Source organism: Pelobates fuscus, chromosome 1 (assembly GCF_036172605.1).
Source record: "Pelobates fuscus isolate aPelFus1 chromosome 1, aPelFus1.pri, whole genome shotgun sequence".
NCBI lineage: Eukaryota > Metazoa > Chordata > Amphibia > Anura > Pelobatidae > Pelobates > Pelobates fuscus.
In genome coordinates, this window is record NC_086317.1 from 217,932,559 (window position 1) to 217,958,819 (window position 26,261).

Sequence of the window (26,261 nt, forward strand, 5' to 3'; positions counted from 1 at the left end):
ACCGCTAGGCTCCGCCCCCCGTTCATATTTGTTTTTGTGTGAAAAAAGCAAAAAACTAATATTTGGCCAGTGTTTGTGACTAAGTGGCTACTAAAAATTTGCAATACCTTGGGTTGTCTACTTTTGCAAATGGTATGCCATCATGGGGGTAATTCTTATTCCTGGGCTACCATACGGTCTCAAAGGCAACATAACTAATCTGGCAAATTTCAATGTCAAAAAAATGAAATGCAAGCCTTATATGTGACTCTCTAACTTTCCAAAACACCATAAAACCTGGACAACACAGGGAGAAAGTGCAGAGAATTTAATTCGCAAACACTATATTTGACCCTGTAACTCTCCAAGACACCATAAAACCTGTATATAGGGGGTACTGTTATTCTCGGGAGATTTCACTAAACACAAATATTAGTGTTTTAAAACAGTTAAACATATTACAACAATAATATAGTCCATAAAAGTGCAGTTTGTTTGTAAAAAATGCAAAAAACTTCACTTTTACTTAAAATATCATCGTTGTAATACAATTTACCAGTTTAAACACTAATATTTGAGTTCAGCGAAGTCTCCCGAGTAAAACAGTACCCCCTATATACAGGTTTTATGGTGTCTTGGAGAGTTACAGGGTCAAATATAGTGCTTGCAAATTAAATTCTCTGCACTTTCTCCCTGTGTTGTCAGGCATGTCATAGAAACATAGAAACATAGAATGTGTCGGCAGATAAGAACCATTCGGCCCATCTAGTCTGCCCAGTTTTCTAAATACTTTCATTAGTCCCTGGCCTTATCTTATAGTTAGGATAGCCTTATGCCTATCCCACGCATGCTTAAACTCCTTTACTGTGTTAACCTCTACCACTTCAGCTGGAAGGCTATTCCATGCATCCACTACCCTCTCAGTAAAGTAATACTTCCTGATATTATTTTTAAACCTTTGTCCCTCTAATTTAAGACTATGTCCTCTTGTTGTGGTAGTTTTTCTTCTTTTAAATATAGTCTCCTCCAATCAACTTTTAATTAATCAGATGACATAATTATGTTAAAAAATTACTTAAATATACACGTAGAATTTTAATATATATGCATTTATAGGTATATAAATTCTATGTGTATACTAATGTAATCTTTTATGTAATTATATGTATTTATCTCTATATATATATTTTTGCGGTTATTTGTATTTTATATATAGATAGATATATATAGAATGTCATTCTAAGTGTATTCTGTTTCCTATATATATATATATATATATATATATATATATATTAATATTAATAACAAGATACAGTTAGAATGAAATTACATATGAATATATATATATATTAATAACAAGATACAGTTAGAATGAAATTACATATGAATATATAATTTATTTTATATTTTGTTTCAATATTTTATTTATTTATTTAATTATTTTATTTATTATTGTAATTATACGTATATATATATATATATATATATATATATATATATATAATATATATATGTAGATCTATTATATATACATATATATATGTAACGTCATTCTAAGTGTATTTTAATACTAATATATATACTAATATTAATATTAAAATACATTACGTATGACGTTACATATATATAATATGTATATATATTATATATATACACATAATATATATATAGAAAAAATGATGAGACAGAGCACTCCAAAGGACTTGGTGAAAAATTATTTATCTGTGTGCAGAGGAATCGACGTTTCGACCCGCAGGTCTTTATCAAGATAACATAAAACTTAAGGCAATGTGTTTATATAACAAAGGTAATTAGGAGGAAATTACTTACCCTAACGTGACCGTGGTGCCCCTCACTCAGGTGTAACCGCTGTGCTCATTACGGAGTAACGTGTAACGTGCGTCGCTAGGTGATGACGTCAAAAGTGTGCGACCCTAAAGGTCGTGAATGAGCGTCAAGTTGCTATAGAAACCACCGATGAGTGCGCATGCGTGAAGAAAAGTGAAGATTAAAAGTTTAAAAAATGGAAAGACAATCTAAAGCATATAATGGGAAAAGAATGCTAGCTATGCCTCAGTGTAAATTGAGGCAATAATGCCTGTTTGTAATCGGACCGGTATAGATGTGGTGAACGAGTGAGTGTGTGTACTGTGTAGTGATAGGGAAATGTGTCGTGGTGATGGGAGTGGGGTTTTATAACCAAGACTGAGGTTATAAACTCCTAGAAGGACGAGAAAATAAAGAGGGGACAGAAGTGGCAGAGAGTGAGGAAAACGCAGACGAGAATGTGACCAGTGATAAAAACATCCATAGGCAACCAAAATCAATGTGTATGTCTAAGTGAGGAAAGGGGAAGAAAGAGAAAAAAAAGTAAATGATGAATAAAAATGTGTGTGTAGAATCGAGTGAATCTATGTACATATGTGTGAAAAAAGTGAGGACATGAGAAGTGAAGAATGAAAAGTGAGATAAAGCCGAATTACATCCATACAAATGTTAAAAATATTAAAATAAAAATACAAATACAAACTAGAGATGAACGGCAGAATCTGAGCGATGAACTAAGTGATGCCTCTATACTTTGCTTATCTAAGCAATTATTAAATGAGAAATGCCAGACATCTACAAGAGAAGTATATTTAACGATTGTCCAAAAATGAGTGAAACGATATACATTCATTGAGACCTCGAGGATACACTGTGTCTAGTGTCTTGATCCAATAAGCTTCGCGTTGAAGCAGACTTTTAGAGCGGTCACCTCCTCTGGGCAGCGGGGGGATGTGATCGATGGCTATGAATTTGAGAGTCGGAAGTCGGTGATTAACTTCTAAAAAATGTTTGGCCACCGGTTTCTCCGTCTTGCCATCTCTAAAGGCAGTCATGATACCTGAGCGATGACCTCGCATTCTGTCACGTAATGTGAGGTCAGTTTTCCCCACATAATAAAGTCCACAGGGGCATGATATGAGGTATACCACATGGTCAGTTAGGCAAGTGATATGATGTCTAATGAGATATCGTTTTCCAGAATGTGGATGAGCAAACGATGGGCCTGTGAGCATGTGTCCGCAGGTCACGCAGTTCGTGCATTTAAAGCATCCCATTTTCATATGTCCTTTCTTCGTTTCATATTGGTTGACAGTCACTTTTTACCAGGATGTCTCTTAGGTTGCGGTTACGTCTGAAAGCAATGCGAGGAGGATGAGAAAATGTGGGGTGCAATGTAGGATCTGCGGCTAGGAGGTCCCATCTTTTTCGGATCGCCTTGGCGATCCGGTTGCTTGCTGTGTGGTATAGGAACGGTAGTGTGATGATTGCTGGGTCCTGGAGAGTTGTAATAGATTTGGACTGAGGTTGATCATGAATCTCAGTGGCTCTCTGTAATGATCGGTTGAGAGTGTGGGGCGAATATCCTCTCTGTAAAAAGGATTGTTGCATGGTTTTCATTTGTTCTTTAATATTGTCTGGATCTGAGTTGTTCCTCAAAACTCTGAGAAACTGTGAGATCGGAAGTGATCTCTTAAGCGCCCCTGGATGAAAACTGGTAGCGTGTAGCACCGTATTGCGATCAGATGTTTTTTTGTATAGAGTATAGCCAATGGAGTTCTGTATGCGGTATATCTCTACGTCGAGAAATTGGATCCTATTAGCATCACTATTATGACTCAGGCGTACAGGGGAGTCAATGTCATTTAAATCCTGGATCATGGTATCAAAGGATGAGGAGAGGCCCGACCATAGTATAAGAATATCATCCACATATCTAAAATAAGATATGATATTGGTCTGATATTTAGATAGAATGTATTGTTGCTCATAGGAATACATGTAGCTGTTGGCGTAGTTGGGCGCTATGGCCGATCCCATTGCGCTCCCCGTTTGTTGGATGTAGAAATTTTTCTCAAATCGAAAATAGTTGTTGGTCAAAGTAAATTCTAAACATTCCAAAAGAAATTCAATGGGTGGTCCATGGTAATGATCTGAGTGGATCAAAATCTGTCGCATGGCCTCTATCCCCTCTGGATGGGGTATTATGGTGTAGAGGTTTTTAACGTCTACAGTGGCAAATATATAAAAAGGCATTTAATTTATTTTATAACATTTGAATATTTTTTTTTTACACTACCTACCAGCAGGGGGACTGTCTAATATTTTAGACAGTCCCCCTGCTGGCAGATCCATAGCCAGCTATAGGGGGCCATGTGATCGCTCTTTGAGAGCGATCACATGGCCCCCGGGGGCCTCATTTGCCGGAGGGGGCTGCCTCTCAGACAGCCCCCCAGAAGAGGATCGCGGCAGAGGTGAGTACCTCCTAGCTCCTGGGGCTGCAAGCTGTTACGGCGTTCTATGCCGCCGCAACGGCTTTAAAGCCCTTTAAAGCCGTGACGGCATAGAACGCCGTAACGGCGTTAAGGGGTTAAGTGCTTCAAGTTAAATGGCAACCACAGGGCTTTTGTGATTGCCATTGCATTCCAAATATTATGGCTTAAGGGACACTATAGGCACCCAGACCACTTCAGCTCATTGACATAGTCTGGGTGCAGTGTCCATATTGCACTTAGTAATTCTCATTCCTGGGCTACCATACGCTCTCAAAGGCAACATAACCAATCTGGCAAATTTCAATGTGAACAAACGGAAAATCAAGCCTTATATTCGACCCTGTAACTTTCAAAAACACTATAAAACCTTTACATGGGGTGTTCGGTTATACTCGGGAGACTTCACTGAACACAAATATTAGTGTTTAGAACCGTAAAATGTATCACAACAATGATAACATCAGTGAAAGTGCCGTTTGTGTGTGAAAAATGCAAAAAATTTCACTTTCACTGACAATATCATCGCATTTTACGGTTTTGAAACACTAATATTTGTGTTCAGCGAAGTCTCCTGGGTAAAACAGTACCCCCCCATGCACAGGTTTTAGGGTGTCATGGACAGTTACAGTGTCAATTACAGTGCTAGCAAATTAAATCCTCTGGACTTTCGGCCTGGGTTGCCAGGCAGATCCCTCAAATTGCAATCAAAAAAATTACTTAATTATGTAAAAATATTACAATACTATACACGTAGCATTTAAATATATATACATATTTTTTATATTTGAGGTCTACTTGTATATTTATGAAATTATTTATGTAATTATGTATAAGGATATTTATATATATATTGTGTAATATTTATATATATATATATATATATATAATTTAATTCTAAGTGTATTTTGATATATTAATATTACAGTTAGAATAAAATTACATATACATGAAATTATTTTGATTATTTTTACATTTTTTTAAAATTAATTTTTTCTAATGTGTGAGTATATATATTAATAAAAAAATACACTTAGTATGATGATATATATATATATATATATATTACACAAGATCCAGTGCACTCACCTATCCACTAAACAGCAACTTCAATGTTGAAAGAATATATTATATATATATATATATATATATATATAAATATATATATAAATAAATATACATACACACACACACAAATATTTTTTTATTTAATACATTTTTTTATTTTACAGATGCAGGGAGACTGTTTGTCAGTTCAGGCAGCACTATGGACGCCTATTGCGGCCATGTAACCACTCTTTCAGAGCGATTACATAGCCCGCGGTGGGCCTAATTTTCCCGACTGTCTGGGCTGTCAGGCATTCCCTTCAGACCTGGAGCAACACCGAACGTTGCAGGGAAACGTCAGCGATCGGGTAAGTACTAGGAATACCATTTTTGTTGAACGTCCCAAGTACGTCCGCAGTCCTTAAGGAGTTAAACATTGCAGTTCCAGAGAAACTTCAATGTTTGCATTGCAGCACTAAGTCTGCCTCCAGTGCCTGTCTCCCAGATAGCAACTAGAGGTGAGTCCTGCATCAAAACAGACCTTTGGTCCGGTATCTGACGCTAGACGTCCTCACACTCATTTTCCCATTTTCATATGTCCTTTCTTCGTTTCATATTGGTTGACATAGTCACTTTTTACCAGGATGTCTCTTAGGTTGCGGTTACGTCTGAAAGCAATGCGAGGAGGATGAGAAAATGTGGGGTGCAATGTAGGATCTGCGGCTAGGAGGTCCCATCTTTTTCGGATCGCCTTGGCGATCCGGTTGCTTGCTGTGTGGTATAGGAACGGTAGTGTGATGATTGCTGGGTCCTGGAGAGTTGTAATAGATTTGGACTGAGGTTGATCATGAATCTCAGTGGCTCTCTGTAATGATCGGTTGAGAGTGTGGGGCGAATATCCTCTCTGTAAAAAGGATTGTTGCATGGTTTTCATTTGTTCTTTAATATTGTCTGGATCTGAGTTGTTCCTCAAAACTCTGAGAAACTGTGAGATCGGAAGTGATCTCTTAAGCGCCCCTGGATGAAAACTGGTAGCGTGTAGCACCGTATTGCGATCAGATGTTTTTTTGTATAGAGTATAGCCAATGGAGTTCTGTATGCGGTATATCTCTACGTCGAGAAATTGGATCCTATTAGCATCACTATTATGACTCAGGCGTACAGGGGAGTCAATGTCATTTAAATCCTGGATCATGGTATCAAAGGATGAGGAGAGGCCCGACCATAGTATAAGAATATCATCCACATATCTAAAATAAGATATGATATTGGTCTGATATTTAGATAGAATGTATTGTTGCTCATAGGAATACATGTAGCTGTTGGCGTAGTTGGGCGCTATGGCCGATCCCATTGCGCTCCCCGTTTGTTGGATGTAGAAATTTTTCTCAAATCGAAAATAGTTGTTGGTCAAAGTAAATTCTAAACATTCCAAAAGAAATTCAATGGGTGGTCCATGGTAATGATCTGAGTGGATCAAAATCTGTCGCATGGCCTCTATCCCCTCTGGATGGGGTATTATGGTGTAGAGGTTTTTAACGTCTACAGTGGCAAATATATAAAAAGGCATTTAATTTATTTTATAACATTTGAATATTTTTTTTTTTACACTACCTACCAGCAGGGGGACTGTCTAATATTTTAGACAGTCCCCCTGCTGGCAGATCCATAGCCAGCTATAGGGGGCCATGTGATCGCTCTTTGAGAGCGATCACATGGCCCCCGGGGGCCTCATTTGCCGGAGGGGGCTGCCTCTCAGACAGCCCCCCAGAAGAGGATCGCGGCAGAGGTGAGTACCTCCTAGCTCCTGGGGCTGCAAGCTGTTACGGCGTTCTATGCCGCCGCAACGGCTTTAAAGCCCTTTAAAGCCGTGACGGCATAGAACGCCGTAACGGCGTTAAGGGGTTAAGTGCTTCAAGTTAAATGGCAACCACAGGGCTTTTGTGATTGCCATTGCATTCCAAATATTATGGCTTAAGGGACACTATAGGCACCCAGACCACTTCAGCTCATTGACATAGTCTGGGTGCAGTGTCCATATTGCACTTAGTAATTCTCATTCCTGGGCTACCATACGCTCTCAAAGGCAACATAACCAATCTGGCAAATTTCAATGTGAACAAACGGAAAATCAAGCCTTATATTCGACCCTGTAACTTTCAAAAACACTATAAAACCTTTACATGGGGTGTTCGGTTATACTCGGGAGACTTCACTGAACACAAATATTAGTGTTTAGAACCGTAAAATGTATCACAACAATGATAACATCAGTGAAAGTGCCGTTTGTGTGTGAAAAATGCAAAAAATTTCACTTTCACTGACAATATCATCGCATTTTACGGTTTTGAAACACTAATATTTGTGTTCAGCGAAGTCTCCTGGGTAAAACAGTACCCCCCCATGCACAGGTTTTAGGGTGTCATGGACAGTTACAGTGTCAATTACAGTGCTAGCAAATTAAATCCTCTGGACTTTCGGCCTGGGTTGCCAGGCAGATCCCTCAAATTGCAATCAAAAAAATTACTTAATTATGTAAAAATATTACAATACTATACACGTAGCATTTAAATATATATACATATTTTTTATATTTGAGGTCTACTTGTATATTTATGAAATTATTTATGTAATTATGTATAAGGATATTTATATATATATTGTGTAATATTTATATATATATATATATATATATAATTTAATTCTAAGTGTATTTTGATATATTAATATTACAGTTAGAATAAAATTACATATACATGAAATTATTTTGATTATTTTTACATTTTTTTTAAATTAATTTTTTCTAATGTGTGAGTATATATATTAATAAAAAAATACACTTAGTATGATGATATATATATATATATATATATTACACAAGATCCAGTGCACTCACCTATCCACTAAACAGCAACTTCAATGTTGAAAGAATATATTATATATATATATATATATATATATAAATATATATATAAATAAATATACATACACACACACACAAATATTTTTTTATTTAATACATTTTTTTATTTTACAGATGCAGGGAGACTGTTTGTCAGTTCAGGCAGCACTATGGACGCCTATTGCGGCCATGTAACCACTCTTTCAGAGCGATTACATAGCCCGCGGTGGGCCTAATTTTCCCGACTGTCTGGGCTGTCAGGCATTCCCTTCAGACCTGGAGCAACACCGAACGTTGCAGGGAAACGTCAGCGATCGGGTAAGTACTAGGAATACCATTTTTGTTGAACGTCCCAAGTACGTCCGCAGTCCTTAAGGAGTTAAACATTGCAGTTCCAGAGAAACTTCAATGTTTGCATTGCAGCACTAAGTCTGCCTCCAGTGCCTGTCTCCCAGATAGCAACTAGAGGTGAGTCCTGCATCAAAACAGACCTTTGGTCCGGTATCTGACGCTAGACGTCCTCACACTCTGCGTCAGATTTTTCCCCAGAGGAAAGCATTGATTCAAATTGAATGTGCGCTGCATTTGCTGTGCATGCGCATTAGCGCCCACTCATCGTGGGATGGAGAAGGAGCTTGACCAGAGCTGAGGAACATTGGCGCTGGGATAAGGTAAGTAAATGAAGGGTTTATTCTCCGAGGAGGAGAGGGTTGGCAGAGGGGCTATATTGCCAGGAATATAGGCTTTCTATTCCTGCCACTTATAGTATCCCTTTACCATGATGTATTTGAATATTTATAAAATAATGGATTCTGCGGTAAGGGTGAAACTATTCCTGCGGCTGCTGGAAGATGGTTCTGGCAATCTTAGTGATAATTCCTTTTGGCCTTTACCCCAAACAATTTAAGGGAGTAAAGTAGGTAGCAGAGGTAAACAAACACACTTAATCACCACATTTACAGCTACTTTACATCTTCCTCCTATGATCCCCTGGACCACAAGCAGAGAATCTTGGACATTATCAATTTGCCTCAGATGCCAGACATTGCATTTTGAATCAAATCAATTTTTATTTTTTTAACTTTAACACACATAACCTAAATTGTACATACTTACACAATTATACCTTACCTTTCATATAACAATAATAATAACAACAACAACAGCGGATAGCTTTCTGCCAATGAGCTAGCCCTGCAGTAGGGATAAGCTTAGGAGAACTATGTAAGCTCCTGCTTAGGAAATTCTAATACTTGGTAGGAAGTAATTAAGGAAGGGTGTAGCGCTCAGAATATCTGCGGTAACTTAAGAAAAACTGTTCTAAAACTGCACATTGAAGGGCACTAGGGCACCACAGGAACCATAAACACTATATTGGTTATGGTGCTTGGAGTTTGTTTTAAAAATATTTACATAATATGATAAGGTGAAAGACGCTTACTCAGCTTTCAAGGCTCTTTAATCATTTGCAAACCTATCATCTGCTACAATGCACATAAAATGGATCTATCTGAAGGTATCAATTTTGCACACAGTTTTAAAAATATATATATTTTTAATATATTAAATAAGAGTTCCCCTAAGAAGATGCCATTTTCACAGTCTAGTGCCACATACAAGGGTGTCATGTTTGCCTGTATCCCAGCAATCTCACAGAGGATCACCAAGCGAATGCCCCTTTAGAACACAAGAATTGCTAGACCTTATTCCCCAACTTAAAGGACCACTAAAGTTACCCAGACCATCTCATCTCAATTAAGTGGTCAGGGTGTAGAGATCCTGTCATTTTAACCTTCAAATGTAAAACATTGCTGTTTTGCAGAAAACACACACAGAGGCGCTTCTGCGACACTCACCAGCCAGGTCACATGACGCAGAAGCTCATAGGATGGCATTGGGTTACCTTTGAGAAGCATTGGATGCATGAGCATCAAGTTCCCAATGTTCCTCGATATGACACACTGGTTTGAACCATCGCCAGAGAATGCCATGACATGCCATGTCGCAGGAATCAGAGGTATGCAGCGGAAAAAGGTGTTTTTAAATATTAATTTTACTGGAATAAGGAGGACCTTTAACTAGGGACAGGGGCACTGTAGCAGATTACATGTTTATATTCCAAACAATATAATGTTCCTTTAACGAACAAAGTAAACAAGGTACCCCAGTTATGTGTATATTTACATATGTGCAAAAACATACCTGGGAACTGGACCAGTGTATTTAGAAAGTGTTAGGGTAAACCAAGGATAGTTATGAAAACTCTAATACAAGTGTATTCACTGATATATTAACGGTTTCAGTGGTTATGGTTCTTACATTGTGCCTTTAACCCCTTAAGGACCAAACTTCTGGAATAAAAGGGAATCATGACATGTCACACATGTGATGTGTCCTTAAGGGGTTAAAGGACATTTACCGGTACATTACATGGCTGCATTATAAGCTGAAGAAAGTTTTGGATAAAAGAAAATGTGTATCATAAGAATGGATTATAAATTAAATTTAAGCTAAGCAGTTAGAAGTGTCCCTCTAAGCAGGAAAAAAAATGAATTTAGCAGAAAGATGATGGAGCCCAAGTCTAAGTGCTAACAGAAGTTTAGCAACTGAGACCGTATGTTTTATCATTGAGAGTAATACATACTGTCTTGGCAGTGCAGAGAGAGGATTAAGTTGGTCTTCTATCATAATTTCAATTAATCCAATAAAAAGAAAAAAGTAGATAGTAGGCAGGGCCGGTGCATGGATTTCTGCAGCCCTAGGCAAAGATCCATTTTGCTGACCCCTCATGAAGACAAATACAATATCACAGAGATTTATTTCACTAAACTCTGAATTGCACTGAGTTGAAAACCAAATTGCAAAGTTTTAAGCAAAAATGGCTGAACTGTGACTGTAGCCGAATTGGAGAATTCTTCTAGATCAGCTATTTTGACCTAAATTTTGCCATATGGTTTTAGTTAGGTCTGCCTAATACACACATACTGCTTAATGCATACATCCATAAACAAACACACACACACACACACACACACACACAGCCTAATACCTACATCCATACACACATACTGTCTAATACACGCATCCATATACACCATACGGCTTAATGCGTACATCCATACACACATACTGCCTAAGACATGCATCCATACACACATACTGCCTAAGACATGCATCCATACACGCATACTACCCAAGACATGCATCCATACACACATACTGCCTAAGACATGCATCCATACACACATACTACCCAAGACATGCATCCATATACACATACTGCCTAAGACATACCGTATATACTCGAGTATAAGCCGAGTTTTTCAGCCCATTTTTTGGGCTGAAAAACCCCGACTCGGCTTATACTCGAGTCAAGGTCTGTATTATGGCAATTTGCATTGCCATAATACAGACTGGGGGGAGAGGGGGGCTGGCAGAGCTGTAACTTACCTGTCCTGCAGCTCCTGTCAGCTCTCTCCTCCTCTGCGCCGTCCGGTCAGCACCTCGGTCAGCTCCCAGTGTAAATCTAGCGAGAGCCGCGGCTCTCGCGAGATTTACACTGGGAGCTGACAGAAGAGCAGAACGGACGGCGCAGAGGAGGAGAGAGCTGACAGGAGCTGCAGGACAGGTAAGTTACAGCTCTGCCAGCCCCCCTCTCCCCCCCACTGAACTGCCACTGGACCACCAGGGAAGGAGAGCCCCCCTCCCTGCCATATATCAAGCAGGGAGGGGGGACGGAAAAAAAAAATATATAAATAAAATAAGAAATAATAATAAAAAAATAATAATAAAAAAAAAATTAATAACAAAAAAAAGGGGTATAAGGACCACTATGGGAGGGGGGGGGGGTATAAGGACCACTATGGGAGGGAGGGGGTGGGTTAAGGACCACTATGGGAGGGAGGGGGGTATAAGGACCGCTATGGGAGGGAGGGGGGGTATAAGGACCACTATGGGAGGGAGGGGGGGATAAGGACCACTATGGGAGGGAGGGGGGGGATAAGGACCACTATGGGAGGGAGGGGGGGGATAAGGACCACTATGGGAGGGAGGGGGGGGATAAGGACCACTATGGGAGGGAGGGGGGTATAAGGACCACTATGGGAGGGAGGGGGGTATAAGGACCACTATGGGAGGGAGGGGGGTATAAGGACCACTATGGGAGGGAGGGGGGTATAAGGACCACTATGGGAGGGAGGGGGGGGGATAAGGACCACTATGGGAGGGAGGGGGGGATAAGGAACACTATGGGAGGGAGGGGGGGATAAGGAACACTATGGGAGGGAGAAGGGGGATAAGGACCACTATGAGAGGGAGGGGGTGGGATAAGGACCACTATGGGAGGGGAGGGGGAAGTAAGGACCACTAGGGGAGGGGAGGGTAAGGACCACTAGGGGAGGGGTGAGTCAGGACCACTAGGGGAGGGGTGAGTGAAGGAACACGGGGGTGGGGAGGTAAGGACCACTGAGGGAGGAGGAGGGGAAGTCAGGACATATGGGGGGGGGGGGGGGGGGGGGGGGGAGGGGGCGGCAAAAATTTTTTTGCCTACGGCGGCAAATATCCTTGCACCGGCCCTGCACACACTGCATTCACACACTGCATTCATACACACACACACTGCATTCATGCACACACACACATACGCACACACTGCATTCATTATACACACACTGTAAATAAATATTCAATTAATATATTTTTTTTAGGATCTAATTTTATTTAGAAATTTACCAGTAGCTGCTGCATTTCCCACCCTAGTCTTATACTCGAGTCAATAAGTTTTCCCAGTTTTTTGGGATAAAATTAGGGGCCTCGGCTTATATTCGGGTCAGCTTATACTCGAGTATATACGGTACATTGAATACATAATTTATCGCTGTGATAAATTATGTATTCAATGCATTTGGTGAATTTAATTAATAAGACGAGCATACACACTGACAGACAAACACTTACAGACAAGAGCCGCTCGCCTAGCGCTGGGGCCCAAGACAGAGGCAGCCCACCAGGAAATATCCCGGTGGGCGCCCTCAGCAGGCCAGCGTCCTAGGCAAATGCCTAGTTCACTTAACGGTGGCGCCGGCCCTGGTAGTAGGTAAATTATAGACCTTCTGGATGAGAGGAAAGGTAGAAGACTGCTTTGAAAAGGTACTGTTGCTCCACAATATATTTTTGGGGAGTATGTAGTGATAGCAGCCTCTTCAAAGCTAGCTCCAGTTTAGAATAGAGGGGAATTAATAAAGATCCTTCTTTTGCCAACTTTGATAAATATTCAGAACCCACTGTGCCACATGTTGATATAGTCACCAGAAGAACTACAGCTTATTGTATTTGTTCTGGTGAGTAGAATCATTCCCTTCAGGCTTTTTGCTGTAAACACTGTTTTTTCAGAGAAAATGCAGTGTTTACATTACAGCCTAGGGATAACTTCACTGTCCACTCCTCAGATGGCTGTTAGAGATCCTTCCTGGGTCATGGCTGCCTAAAATGCATCCAAACATTCAGTATCTCCTCCCTCTTTTTTTTTTTTTTTTTTTAACACTATAGGGTCAGCAATACATGTTTGTGTTCCTGACCCTATAGTGTTACTTTAAGTCATGTAGACAAAAACTGTTCCTAAACTAGAATGGAGAAATAGGCTAGAAAATATGTGCATCGGTGAACATTAGAAAATAGATATCTTTAGTGAGACAGAAACAAACAGGAAAGGAAAATGTTCTATTGAATTGTTTATTAAAGGGACACCGTAGGCACCCAGACCACTTCAGCTAACTGAAGTAGTCTGGGTGCTGTGACCCTTTTGCACTTAGAGCTGCAATGTAAACATTGCAGTTCTCTGGAACTGTAATGTTTTACGTTGCAGCACTAAGTCTGCCCTCTGTGGCTGTCTACAAGACAGCCACGGGGGGCGCTTCCGGAATTCAAATGGACTTTTGGTCCGTTATCTGACGCTGCACTACCTCACGCTCTGCATGAGGACCTCCAGCGTCAGATTTTCCCCATATGAAAGCTTTGAATAATGCTTTCCTATGGGGAGGTCTAATGTGCACGCGGCCATTGCCGTGCATGCGCATTAGGTCTCCCCGCCGGTTGATGTCGGCAGGGGAGGAGCGTGGGCGGAGCCTGACCCAGCACCGAGGGACATAGGCGCTGGATTCAGGTATGTGGCTGAAGAGGCTTTAACCCCTTAAGCCCTGCCACGGGGAGGGGGCTAATAACCCTATGGTGCCAGGAAAACGGCTTTGTTTTCCTGGCCCTTTAGGATCCCTTTAACAGTATTGTACAAAGTGTAAGAGAATCATTAAGTGAGACTTGAAAAGATTGCAATAGGGAAAAAAAAAATCTAAATTAGTCTAGTATAAACCCACTCTCAGAGAACACAAAAATATACCTACATGTTAGATTTATAAAAACAAATGTCAAAGTCCTCCCAAAATTGTATGGTTTTCAGAACTAGTATGTATATCAGATAATAATTGGGTTGCTATAGAATTTAAAAAAAAAAAAAAAAATTACCTTCACAGATTAAGATAGGTTAAGATAAATTTCTTATCAGCCTTATTTTGAATTATCACTATATTGTTTTAATAACAAAAGTAATGTTAGAGTATCAAAAAAATCTCTAATATGTAATTGTATAGCTATGTACAATTTCAATATGTATCACACAAGCAGTATGTATTACACAAGCAACAGAGATTGCTTTCCAAAGCAGTTTTGTTTTTTTACACTTATCAACACACTTGCAGACTTCTTGCTAAATGGATGTACTAGTTTTAATTGTTTAACAGATGGGAATCAAAATTCGAATGTAGACCATTACAAATAAATAATCAAACTTCTACGGTTAAGGAAATTAAACACATTTTTGGCGTAACGATTTTAACCCTTTAAATGGATACTATAGTGCTAGAAATACAGAGTTGTATTCCTAGCACTATAGCTCGCTTGCGCCCCCACGCAGTGTAAGAGTTAATAAACCCTTACTGTACTTACCTGATTCCAGTGCCGATGTCCTACAGTGCAGGGTCGGAGCATTGGCCTCTCCGACGTCACCTGGCGAGCACCACAAGTGGATTAGGCCCTACCCAAAGGAAAGCATTGCTGCAATGCTTTCTTATGGGGATCTGATTGACAGCCATTATTTTTTTGCCCAAGTGTTTATTTTTTTAACATCCTTATGTGAATTATATATTTTTTTATTATATTGGGGGATATATGCAGTCCACTTCCAGTAAGTCTGTCAATCACGCCAATCCGAGTCATGTGATAGTGCTGCCGCAAGTCCATGGCTTGGATAGGCAGGATGGACTGCCCAGGTTGTTAGGCAGTGCCCCCAATCATGCTTGCCACAGTGGGCAAGTATTCAAGGCATGACCCGATCGTTGGGGCGTGCAATGCCACCCAACGGCGTTAAAGCCCTACTTTTGGAGGACAGTAAGGTATATCCCTGCTATTACCAGAAAGTCCTTGGAATCATTCAAAACCAGTGGATTCCCAATCAGCCCTGGTCACAAGTAGTGGCCCCAAACTGACAGATGAGCTGTGTGCCGCATTCAATGTGAGCACTGCACAGAATACTTTAAATGATGGCATCTAAATGATCACACTCCTAGAGGACTCCAAGCTTGCAGGAGACAGGGGGCACCCCAATTTGGTGTCTAAGCATGACCCCCTACGGCAGTGATAGGCTCTGGGTTTTGCTGCAGTCACACACTAAAGAGCGTTCATAAGACACTCTGTACTGTGTTAGCTGGGAAATACCTCTGCTGATGTCAGTACGGACATCAGCAGAGGAAATCCCTCTGCTGATGTCAGTACGGACATCAGCAGAGGAAATCCCTCTGAGGTAGTGCTACAGGCAGGATTAAGTGTAGAAGTAATGCGAATGTTCAGTAAAGTGACATTCTTCAAGTTACTGTACTGAGCAATTCGGGTCCCTAGTAAGTAGGTAAATAATAATGTTAAAGTTAGGTCATATCTGTTATTTAACCCCACAAGTCCTTTAAACTGACGAAAATATACATATGGGGTGTTTGTGTAATCGTGAACAGCAGCAGAACACATATGTAAAACTGTGGTGTCAATAGTGGGACATGTGGTCTGGGACATTTCTCATAAAACTAAAAACAGGAATATAAAAAAATAAAAAATATATAAGTGTGAAAAATAGAATAAATAAATATAACCAGCAGATGTGACAGAGGTTGGTGATAAAATGGTTAGACGGAAATTGTCAAAATGATTTCAGTTTAATTAGCTTGGGGGATCTACCTTCTTCAAATATATACTTTTATGTAGCAGTTTTGGATTCTGTGACTATTAAAGTTGTAAACTCAGCATGACAAATTTTGCAAAGGTTTAGCTTTAAAATTGTAATTCACTCCTTGCAATATTAGTTCTATAACTTCCAACAAATTATTGAAATCCTAGACATATTAACAATGAGGACTACTTGGTAAATCTAGTTTGAGATTTTGCACTTGTTGTGTAGAATTACTAACTGCAAAGCTAAAAAAAAATAAAAATAAAAAGCATTTTGGCACTTTTTAATATTTTATCATTAAAGGGATTCTATAGTGCCAGGAAAACAAACCAGTCCTACAATGCCCCCCTCCCTCGCACCCCCCCCCCCCTTCAGCCACTTACCTAAATCCAGTGCCAATGTTCCTCGGCGCTGTGTCAGGCTCAGACCATGCTCCTCCCCCGCTGACTTAACCCGGCGGGGGAGACTTAAAGCGCATGCGCAGCACTGGCAGTGTTCGAGTTAGGATTCCCCTAAAAAAATCTGACGCTGGAGGTCCTCATACAGAGCGTGAGGACCTCCAGCGTCAAATAACTGACCAAAGGTCCATTTGGATTCCGAACAGCCACTAGATAGACAGCTACTAGTGGATAGACAGCCACTAGAGGAGGAGTTGATCCTCAGAGGTAATTATTGCAATCTCAGAACCGTACCACTGTAGGGGTAAGGGACATGGGACAATGTATACAAATAGGGTATAATGTATACAAATAGGGTAACGAAATAAAAGCCCTTTCTTCTTTAAAAATTATATAGAGTATATGTGCACTTGGCCAGAAAGGATGAAATTGTTAAAGTATGAACATACGTCAAAAAGGCCAAAAAGGCTTTGATCACAGACGCGTTGCATATCAAACGAGCCTTGCTTAAACTTAAAGGACTGCATTCAGAAAATAATGGCCCTGAAAATCAAGATTTTGGTGGTACACTTTGTAGGTTTTTTTGAGGCACACTGTTAAAAAACACAGAGAAAAAATAGTCTTGAAATACATCAATTTGGAATTTCTTTAGAATACAGTCATTTCAAATTGGGTTTGATTTGCTTTGGTTCAAGGAATTTAATATTTCCAAAAAACCAACATATTGCTGATTTAACAAACAACATTGACATAATGTGGCTCTCTTGTATATTGGGGTTCTTTACAAAACTTACAATGTATATGCTCTGCAAGAAACAAACGAAGGATACATGGAACTACCATAATATTTTTTTTAAATGTATAATTCTTCCAATGATTGTAACAGCCTGTCTTTGACTCTTACTCATGTTTAACAAAAAATTTCTGCACAATACTATGCGCCAAAGACAACCGTACAAGAATATTGCATTTGATGCAAGTTGACATGGGAAATTGTGACTAATCACATGCAGTTTGAATTTGCTAAAATTACTCACTAGGATTTTAACAACAAAAAAAGTTAATATTGCTGTAAAATTAATTTTGAAGTGAATCACTAGCTTCCTTGTTAAAAGTGTTACAATGAAGAGTAGCTAAAAAAGAATTAAACCAAACCCAGAGGCTTTAGATTTGGCATGTAATGGACAAGACAAACAACTGAAGCTCATCCACTTTCACATCCATCCCACTTGCTGGATGAGTAAGCCCGTGCATATGAAAGCAGCCAGGCCATGTGCTTTAAGAACAATCAGCAACACTTTGATATGGGCTATGAAATGAACTAATACTTGGTGTATTAGTTCATTTCATAGCCCATATCAAAGTATGTTTTAACACAGACACACTTCTGGCGGCACTGTAATAAACCACTTATCCAGAAGTAACATAGCATTTACTAAAGGCAGCACAAAGTATGGTAAGCAATCCACACCACAACACCAACTTCAGCCATCAAAATACAGACACTCTAATACAATCTCTATAAAACAGACAGTAAGGAAGTCAATGAAAACCATTCCCCTCACCAGAGATCAACCCCTACCCCATCCTAACCAACCCCCACCATTAAGGCATGAAAAACATTTCCAATTTGCATTTCTTTAGGTGGGCTCTCCATCCACATTAGTTTCTGTCTAGAAGAGACTTCTTCAGCCCCTGGTCCAGACCCACATATACACTGGTCTCCGCTCTCCTCTATATAAAAGGGGAGCCCGGTTCCCCCAGTCTCACCTGGTGTTGAAGGTCCGGGTTCCATCCCATCCACACAGCTTGATCACAGACCCTGGGAGCAAGGGAGCCCGGTTGCAGCAGCTGCCTTCTGCACGTCTATGGCGCATGCGTGGAGCAGCAGCCAATAAGATCTTAATCATAGTCAATTTTTTTCAATGCAACTTTATTTATAACCAACGTTAGGCATTTTTTTTTTTTTTTTAACCCTCCGGATACAATGTACTGCGTGTGTGTTGTTATAGAGGGGAACAATGAAGCCCTCACTCTGGTTTGGGCTGTGGGAGTGATACTGTGTAGCACAGGCTGTCTGCAACGTTCCACTGTTCATTCCAATGGAACTAACCTGGGGGATGGGGAAAACAAAACATTGTGGAGTGCCTGCTGGGATGGAGAGCAGGCTGAGGAGCCTGGGGGTAAGACTGGGAGAGGAGAGGAACAGGTGCAGAGGTGAATAATCATTTAACATCCTCACAGTGCACGGCCAAACTGCCCCAACAGCTTCTCCTTTACTGCATGTACACTGGCAGCTACACATCCACTAACCTTTTCATTGCCAGATGGGTAAACCGCCCCTGAAAAGCTGTGCAGGCTATTTAATGGCACAGAGCCTGACCATTTTGTGAGCCCACTAATTAATGACTTTAATTTGGCTGGTCAAAATTTCCATCTTTGTTTATAAGGCCAGAATAAAGTCATTATAGGTGATTAGGTGACAATAAAACACCACTCTTAAAAGTCATAGTAATGCGTGCTAATGCCAGCGAGAACATTAGTAATATTTACATTTGGAGGAGAAACAATGCATTTACCATTTGGGTTATGTGTTGGAGGTAATAAATTATGTTGAACTGAACACAATTCTAGTTGTAATAAAAATTTAATTTAGTTTTTATAAAACATTAAGGCCTCGATTTAGTATTGTTGTATAAGCTATGCAAAGGATTTAATATTTTTGAATACACTTTTCAAAATTATTTTTTCAAAAGTAATAAAATTTTAAATATAGAAAATATACCAAATAAAAATATTAAAATATTACAAAACTCAAGTATTTTTCATATTAAATAATTGTAAAACAAAAATAAAAAACCGTTTATCCAACAATAGTAAATTATTAAGAAAGTTTATCAAACAATAGTAAATCACAGCCAAAATTCAATATAAGGCAGCCAACACATTTATAGTCAGTTTGATATTTTATGTTTTGAGAAATATTTTTTGATGCAATGGTAATATATTATATTACATTAAAGTAAACATCAAGGGAATTACAAAGTCTTTGTATTCCAGTTGCTTATTTATAATCATATACAGTGGAACCTCGGAACTTGAATTTAATCCATTCCAGAAGGCTGTTCGAGTTCTGATTTGTTCAAAAACAGAATCAAAATTTCCCATAGGAATTCATGGAAATTTGATTAATCCGTTTCAGACCCCCAAAATTACAGCATTAATAGATATGTTTAGAAATTGCACTATGCATTATGTAACAGAACAGCCCTGAATTATTGCTGTCTCTTCATAGACCTTATATAAAACTTTCAATAACTTGATCCTTATCCTTTTTAAAATGCTTTTTTAAATTTTTTTGAATGCACTGCTCTGCACCCAGTAACCCACAGATTCCCCCCCCCCCCACCCAGCCCTGCAAAGCACCCGAAATCAGAGCCCCCAGCGCTGCCAGCACCTGAAATCAGAGCCCCCAAGCCCTGCCGGCACCCAAAATCAGAGCCCCCAGCCCTGCCAGCACCCAAAATCCGAGTCCTCAGCCCTGCCAGCACCCGGGATCAGACCCCCATGTGGGGCTAAGCAATGCAGCATTGAAAAGGTTAATAGTTTACCAACGAGATTACCAGAGAGGTGAATGCTGTGATGTGTTTTCGGGTACCGAGGATCGTTCGCGTAACAAGACTTTTTTTGCAAAATTTTAGTTCGACTTCCGAATTGTATGTGAATGGGAACGTTCGAGATCTGAGGTTCCACTGTATCATCTTTAGAGATTGTAAATAAATCCATTACTAAATGGACAGTGTTTTTCTGGGTTACCTATGCATAACAAAATAAATGAGAAATAGGTAAATAAGCACTAAACACATTTCAAAGTATAAGATAATTTAACCCCTTAAGGACACGACATGTATGACATGTCATGATTCCCTTTTATTCCAGAAGTTTGGTCCTTAAGGGGTTAAACTGAAACCTGACATTCTTTATTTAGAAATACACGCAAAACAACCTTTATATCATATTAATTGCCCAAAACAGATATATACATTTAGAATATAGTTAAAACATGTAATTTCATAAACTGAAGAAATCATTTTGAATAATTGGTAACATTCTTTATAAATGGAATATCTCCCAAATTAGCCAAACAGATAAAGATTTATAGGTCAGACTAAAGTATGTGCTTTAAAAGTACTGGCAAAACCATCACGGAAAGAAAAGAAAGGCAAAATACCTGGAAACCTAAAAACGTTTAACAAAGTCCATGAATACACTAATAGGGCAAATAGACCCGACAAACCTGGTAGATATGGACCACAACAAATGGAAAGTGCCAATGACATGTAAACCATACTTTTGGCAGACAAAAGCAACTTATCAAATATAGTCAGATTGGCTGGTTGAAACAACAGACCTTTCAAAAGTAGGTCTAGTTGAAGAAGAGACCTGTGTTAGCATACGGACATCAGTACAAAGCCTCCCACCAAGTCCAGCATGGCCGTAGTAGAGCTAACAGAATGATAGGAATGGAAAGATCCTGGTCATAAACTTGAAGACTGACTAGAGCAAATTGTTCTGGACCTACTATTACATTGACGACCTAAAGACAGTTGTGCTTAAACATTGTGCCCAGATAATTTTGGATACCTCATTCATGGTTTTCATAAACTGCAAAATTTACCTTGCAGGGTTAACTCCTCCTCTAGTGGCTGTCTACTAAACAGCCACTAGAGGGCACTTCCGGGTTTATAGCACAAAATTTCTATGTGAGGACCTCCAGCGTCGCTGAAATCCCCATAGTAAATAATTGAAAGCATTTTCAATGCTTTCCCATGGGGATGTCTAATGCGCATCATTGTTGCGCATGCACATTAGGTCTCCCACGTCGCAGGCCGCACATGCGCAATAGGTCTCCCCTGATGGATGACGTCGGCGGGGAGGAGCGTGGGCGGACCCTGAACCAGCAACTTGGGATGGGGGGTGGGAAGGAGAGGGGGGCCTGCAGTGCCAGGAAAACGGTTTGTTTTCCTGGCACTGGAGAGTCCTTTTATGTAATTTTATTGATTGCAATTTGGGGGACCGGCCTGACCACCAGAGAATTTAATTTGCTAGCACTATATTTCACCCTGTAACTTTCCAAGACACACTAAAACCTGTACTTTACTGTTTTACTCGGTAGACTTTGCTGAACACAAATATTAGTGCTTCAAAACAGTAAAACATATCACAGCGATGATATTGTCAGTGAAAGTGACTTTTTTTGCATTTTTTTTCACACACAAACGGCACTTTCACTGATGATCTCATTGTTGTGATACATTTTACTGTTTCGAAACACTAATATTTGTATTCAGTGAAGTCTCCCGAGTATAACAGCACCCCCCCCATGTCCATTTTTTATAGTGTTTTTGAAAGTTACAGGGTCAAATATAAGGCTGTTTTTTCACATAGAAATTTGCGTATGGTAGCCCAGGAATGAGAATTACCCCCATGATGGCATACCATTTGCAAAAGAAGACAAATCAAGGTATTGCAGATGGAGTATGTTCAGTCTTTTTTAGTAGCCACTTAGTCACAAACACTGGCCAAAGTTAGCGTTCATAACTGTTTTTTGCATTTTTAACACACAAACAAATGTAAATGCTAACTTTGGCCAGTGTTTGTGTCTAAAATGCTACTAAAAAAGACTGGATGGACATACCCCATATTGAATACCCTGGGTTGTCTACTTTTCAAAAATATATGGTTTGATGGGGGTAAATGACATTGGCCGGCTTCAAAAATGTCCCAAATAGGACATGGGTGCATGATGACCAGCTGTGAAAATTCCAAGTTGGAAAACTGGAATGCACACCCTCCAAATAAGGACTTTTAGGCCCCAGAGAACCCGATACACCTATACATGGGTGGTATCACTGTACTCAGGAGATGTTGCCGAACACATATTGCAGTGTTTTTTGGCAGTAACCTTTAAAGTTTTACTGCCAAAAAACCAATACAAATATGTATTCTTAAATTGCTATGTGTGTAAAAAATAAATAAATTATTTTTATTTATTTTTTTAATTTTGGCCTAGCTTGGTGATAAAATGGATGCATGAAAAGATTCAAACTACCCCAAGTTTAATACCTTATTTTTTCTTCTTTTTTAAAATTTATATACATGTGAAGGGTTATTCAGGGATTCCTGACAGATATCAGTGTTACAATGTAACTTGCGTTCATTTTGGGAAAAAAATGGTTTGGAAATGGCAAAGTGCTACTTGTACTTATGGCCCTATAGCTTTCCAAACAAAAGCTAGAACATGTTAACATTGGGTATTTCTAAACTCAGGATAAAATTTAGAAACTATTTAGCATGGGTGTTTTTTGGAGGTTGTAGATGCGCAACAGATTTTGGGTGTCAAAGTTCAAAAAAGTGTGTTTTTAAAAAAAAAATATATATTTTATAATTTTTTTATAGTTAATTATATGATATGATAAAAATAATGGTATATTTAGAAAGACCATTTAATGGCAAGAAAAATGGTATATAATATATGTGGGTACAGTAAATGAATAAGAGGAAAATTACAACTAAACACAAACACTGCTGAAATGTAAAGAGAGTCCTGGTCCTTAACGGTAAGAAAATTTAAAAATGGTCTGCATGGGTCACATTGAGACCTCTCAATACGATCTCATCCATAATCCCCTCACAACCAATGTCACTCTGCTTCTACAAACTAATAACTGTACATCACTTGTGTTGTTATTTCTACGTTTATTACCTAGACCTGCGTTAATACAGCCCCTTCAAGCTCTCTACACTTTCAACCACCGACAGCCAACCTGGTATCCTGTATTTCAGTACCAGGTATTGTTAATCTTACTCACTACGATTACGATTTCTCCTCAGGTCCTCACTCAGCCTTCCTTCATTACATTCCCAAAAATAATAGTAATTAGGGGCTTGTCTATATATGGTCCAACGTTCAGCTCCCTCATCTTACACTGGTTCTTACGTTACAGTATCATTGATACACACCTCTCCATACGATTGACATTTTTACATACATCATGTATACGAGTGGCACACTTTGGGCCCACTAGCATCTATCTTACCCCTAGAATACCTTGGCTGGACCAGCTATTCTTCCAAGACAATTCGTATCCAAGACCTACGGTATCACACACTAAGTGATAAGAGTAATACTTAAGGTTAGTATCTACATGTGTTTGGTCACACCATTAAAAAGACAAGAGAACTGGCATACAGGGATAGGCGCTGGCCTTAGCTAACCTAAGTAAATTTACCGGTCTCGCGAGGCCTACTCAACATGGAGGTTCATCCTCATGGCCAATATCATAGCCGCCTCGCTCGCCCTTCTTTAGGGCTACAGTTAGGGCCTCCCAAGTCACGGCCACACGTATTTGAATCTCTTATGGTCATCGAGAGGCCAACGTCAGTGGCCACGACTTCCCTGGGCCCAATGTCACAAGAAACAATTCCCATTGATGATTACCATTGGATTAAGTACCCATCACGCCAGCCAGACCTGGGTCTCCAGAAGAATCCCTCACCCCCTCTATCCCCAGGTCCCTGAGATCTTGGACTATCCCAAAAATTGCAGCTGAACCTAGACTCAGGGGTATCCCCTTTTCAGCCACTGCTAGAAAAGCAGAGCTGTACAGACTTATGATGGCTCAGGCCAGCGAACCATGAATAGTAGACTGCAAAAAGTGGAATCAGCCATAGCCACCCCAGGTGACCTACTAGGCCCTTCAGGTCCTACTCTGGTAACCCCCATTTTGCCACCTGGCACCCCCCTCCCACCAACAACTACCCCATATGTCTCACCTCCTCACTCCATCCCAGCATCCATAAAAAAGGATATACTGGATGGAAAGGATGTGAACCTAGTTTCCCTGCTCATAGCCTCACAAGATGTCCATGAAAACCAAGCATATAATTACGGGGACATATCAGTGGTATTAAAAACTAGAGGGGCGGGGGCGGAGCCAGCGCCTGTACAAGCCGGACGCACATTGAGACTGCTCCGTGCATCGCGCTCGATAACCGGGGATAATTGCGGTCCCAGACACAGCAATACCACCCCAAAGACACCGGTTCGACTACTGAAGCCATGGGGAAAAAACCCAAGAAGCATCGAGCGGACCCGGGCTCGGGCACCCGCGATATTGGAGATTTCCTCCGCACAACCTCGAGGCCTGACACAGCCAAGATGGCGCCGGCTGAGGCCTATACGCCAACGTCGTTGGACGATGACAGCGCTGCCGCCGACTTTCTACCTCCTTCCCGACCACGCTCAGGACCACTAACAGCCACCGTGCTAGCAGAGTCTGCACCATCGACCAAAGCAGACATCAGGGCACTAATTGCTGAAATCAAAACAATGTTTAATGCGGACATGGCCCCGATCAGAGAAGCGGTCACAAAACTGACTGATAAGGTGCAAGCACTTGAGGGAATGGAGGGCACTAAACTGGCTCAATCAGCCACTGACGCAGCTATAGCCGCGCTCCAGAAACAATGCACAGACCAACAAGCGCAAATAGCCACCATGGAGGACAGAGCCAGAGCCCGCAACATCAGAATCCGGGGGGCCCCGGAGTCGATTGCAGGGGCAGAACTCCCACACTACTGCCAGAGACTGTTCGCCTCATTGCTCATGCCCAAACAGGCGAAGCAGGTGGTGGTGGACTCCTGTTTCCGCCTCAACAAGGCTTCCAACGCCGCTCCAGAAGCGCCCAGAGACATCCTGCTGAGGCTAACCCGAGACTCCGACCGCGGAGCGATCATGGGGGCAGTAAGGGGCTCCTCCACAGTATAGTTTGAGGGGGCACAACTGATTTTCTTACGAGACTTTTCAAGGCACACACTTACCTGGAGGAGGACCCTCAAGCAAGTCACCCAGGCACTACAGGAACACTCTATCCCCTACAGATGGGGCCCACGCCGGATTATGGCAGATAAAGCCGGCAAGATACATACAATGTCATGCCTCTCAGAAGCACCCACTTTTCTCCAACGCCTAGGCATAACGGCGGAGAAAGCACCACAAGCAGAGCGACCATCATGGACGGTAGCTGGAATCACTCCTTTTGTTCCTGGAAGGGGGAGACGTGAGAGGGATACCTCACCCACCTGAGAGCGGGACTTTAAAACACCCATGTTGACTGTTCACACTGTCGGTGGACCGTAAGACTGCCTATCGCCTATAATGCAGATTTTACCCCCATACCCCTCGCCCCCCCCTAAGATCTAAACTGGCTCTGTAAGCTGACTGACTAGCCCTATAATACGACCCCCCCCCCACAACGAGCAATGGCCTGTTGTTCCTAACGCTTTCG

At 40.5% G+C, this 26,261-nt stretch overlaps 1 protein-coding gene across 1 annotated transcript in view; it reads right to left on the reverse strand.

Moving 5' to 3' along the window:
• Positions 1 to 18,772, reverse strand: part of LOC134611146 (protein argonaute-1) — a 45,865-nt gene extending 27,093 nt beyond the window's left edge. Inside the window, exon 1 of the mRNA XM_063454750.1 lies at positions 18,682 to 18,772. Coding sequence (XP_063310820.1) covers positions 18,682 to 18,706 — 25 coding nt within the window. The 5' untranslated portion in view covers positions 18,707 to 18,772. The remainder of the gene's footprint in view (positions 1 to 18,681) is intronic.
• Between the last annotated feature and the right edge of the window lie 7,489 nt (positions 18,773 to 26,261).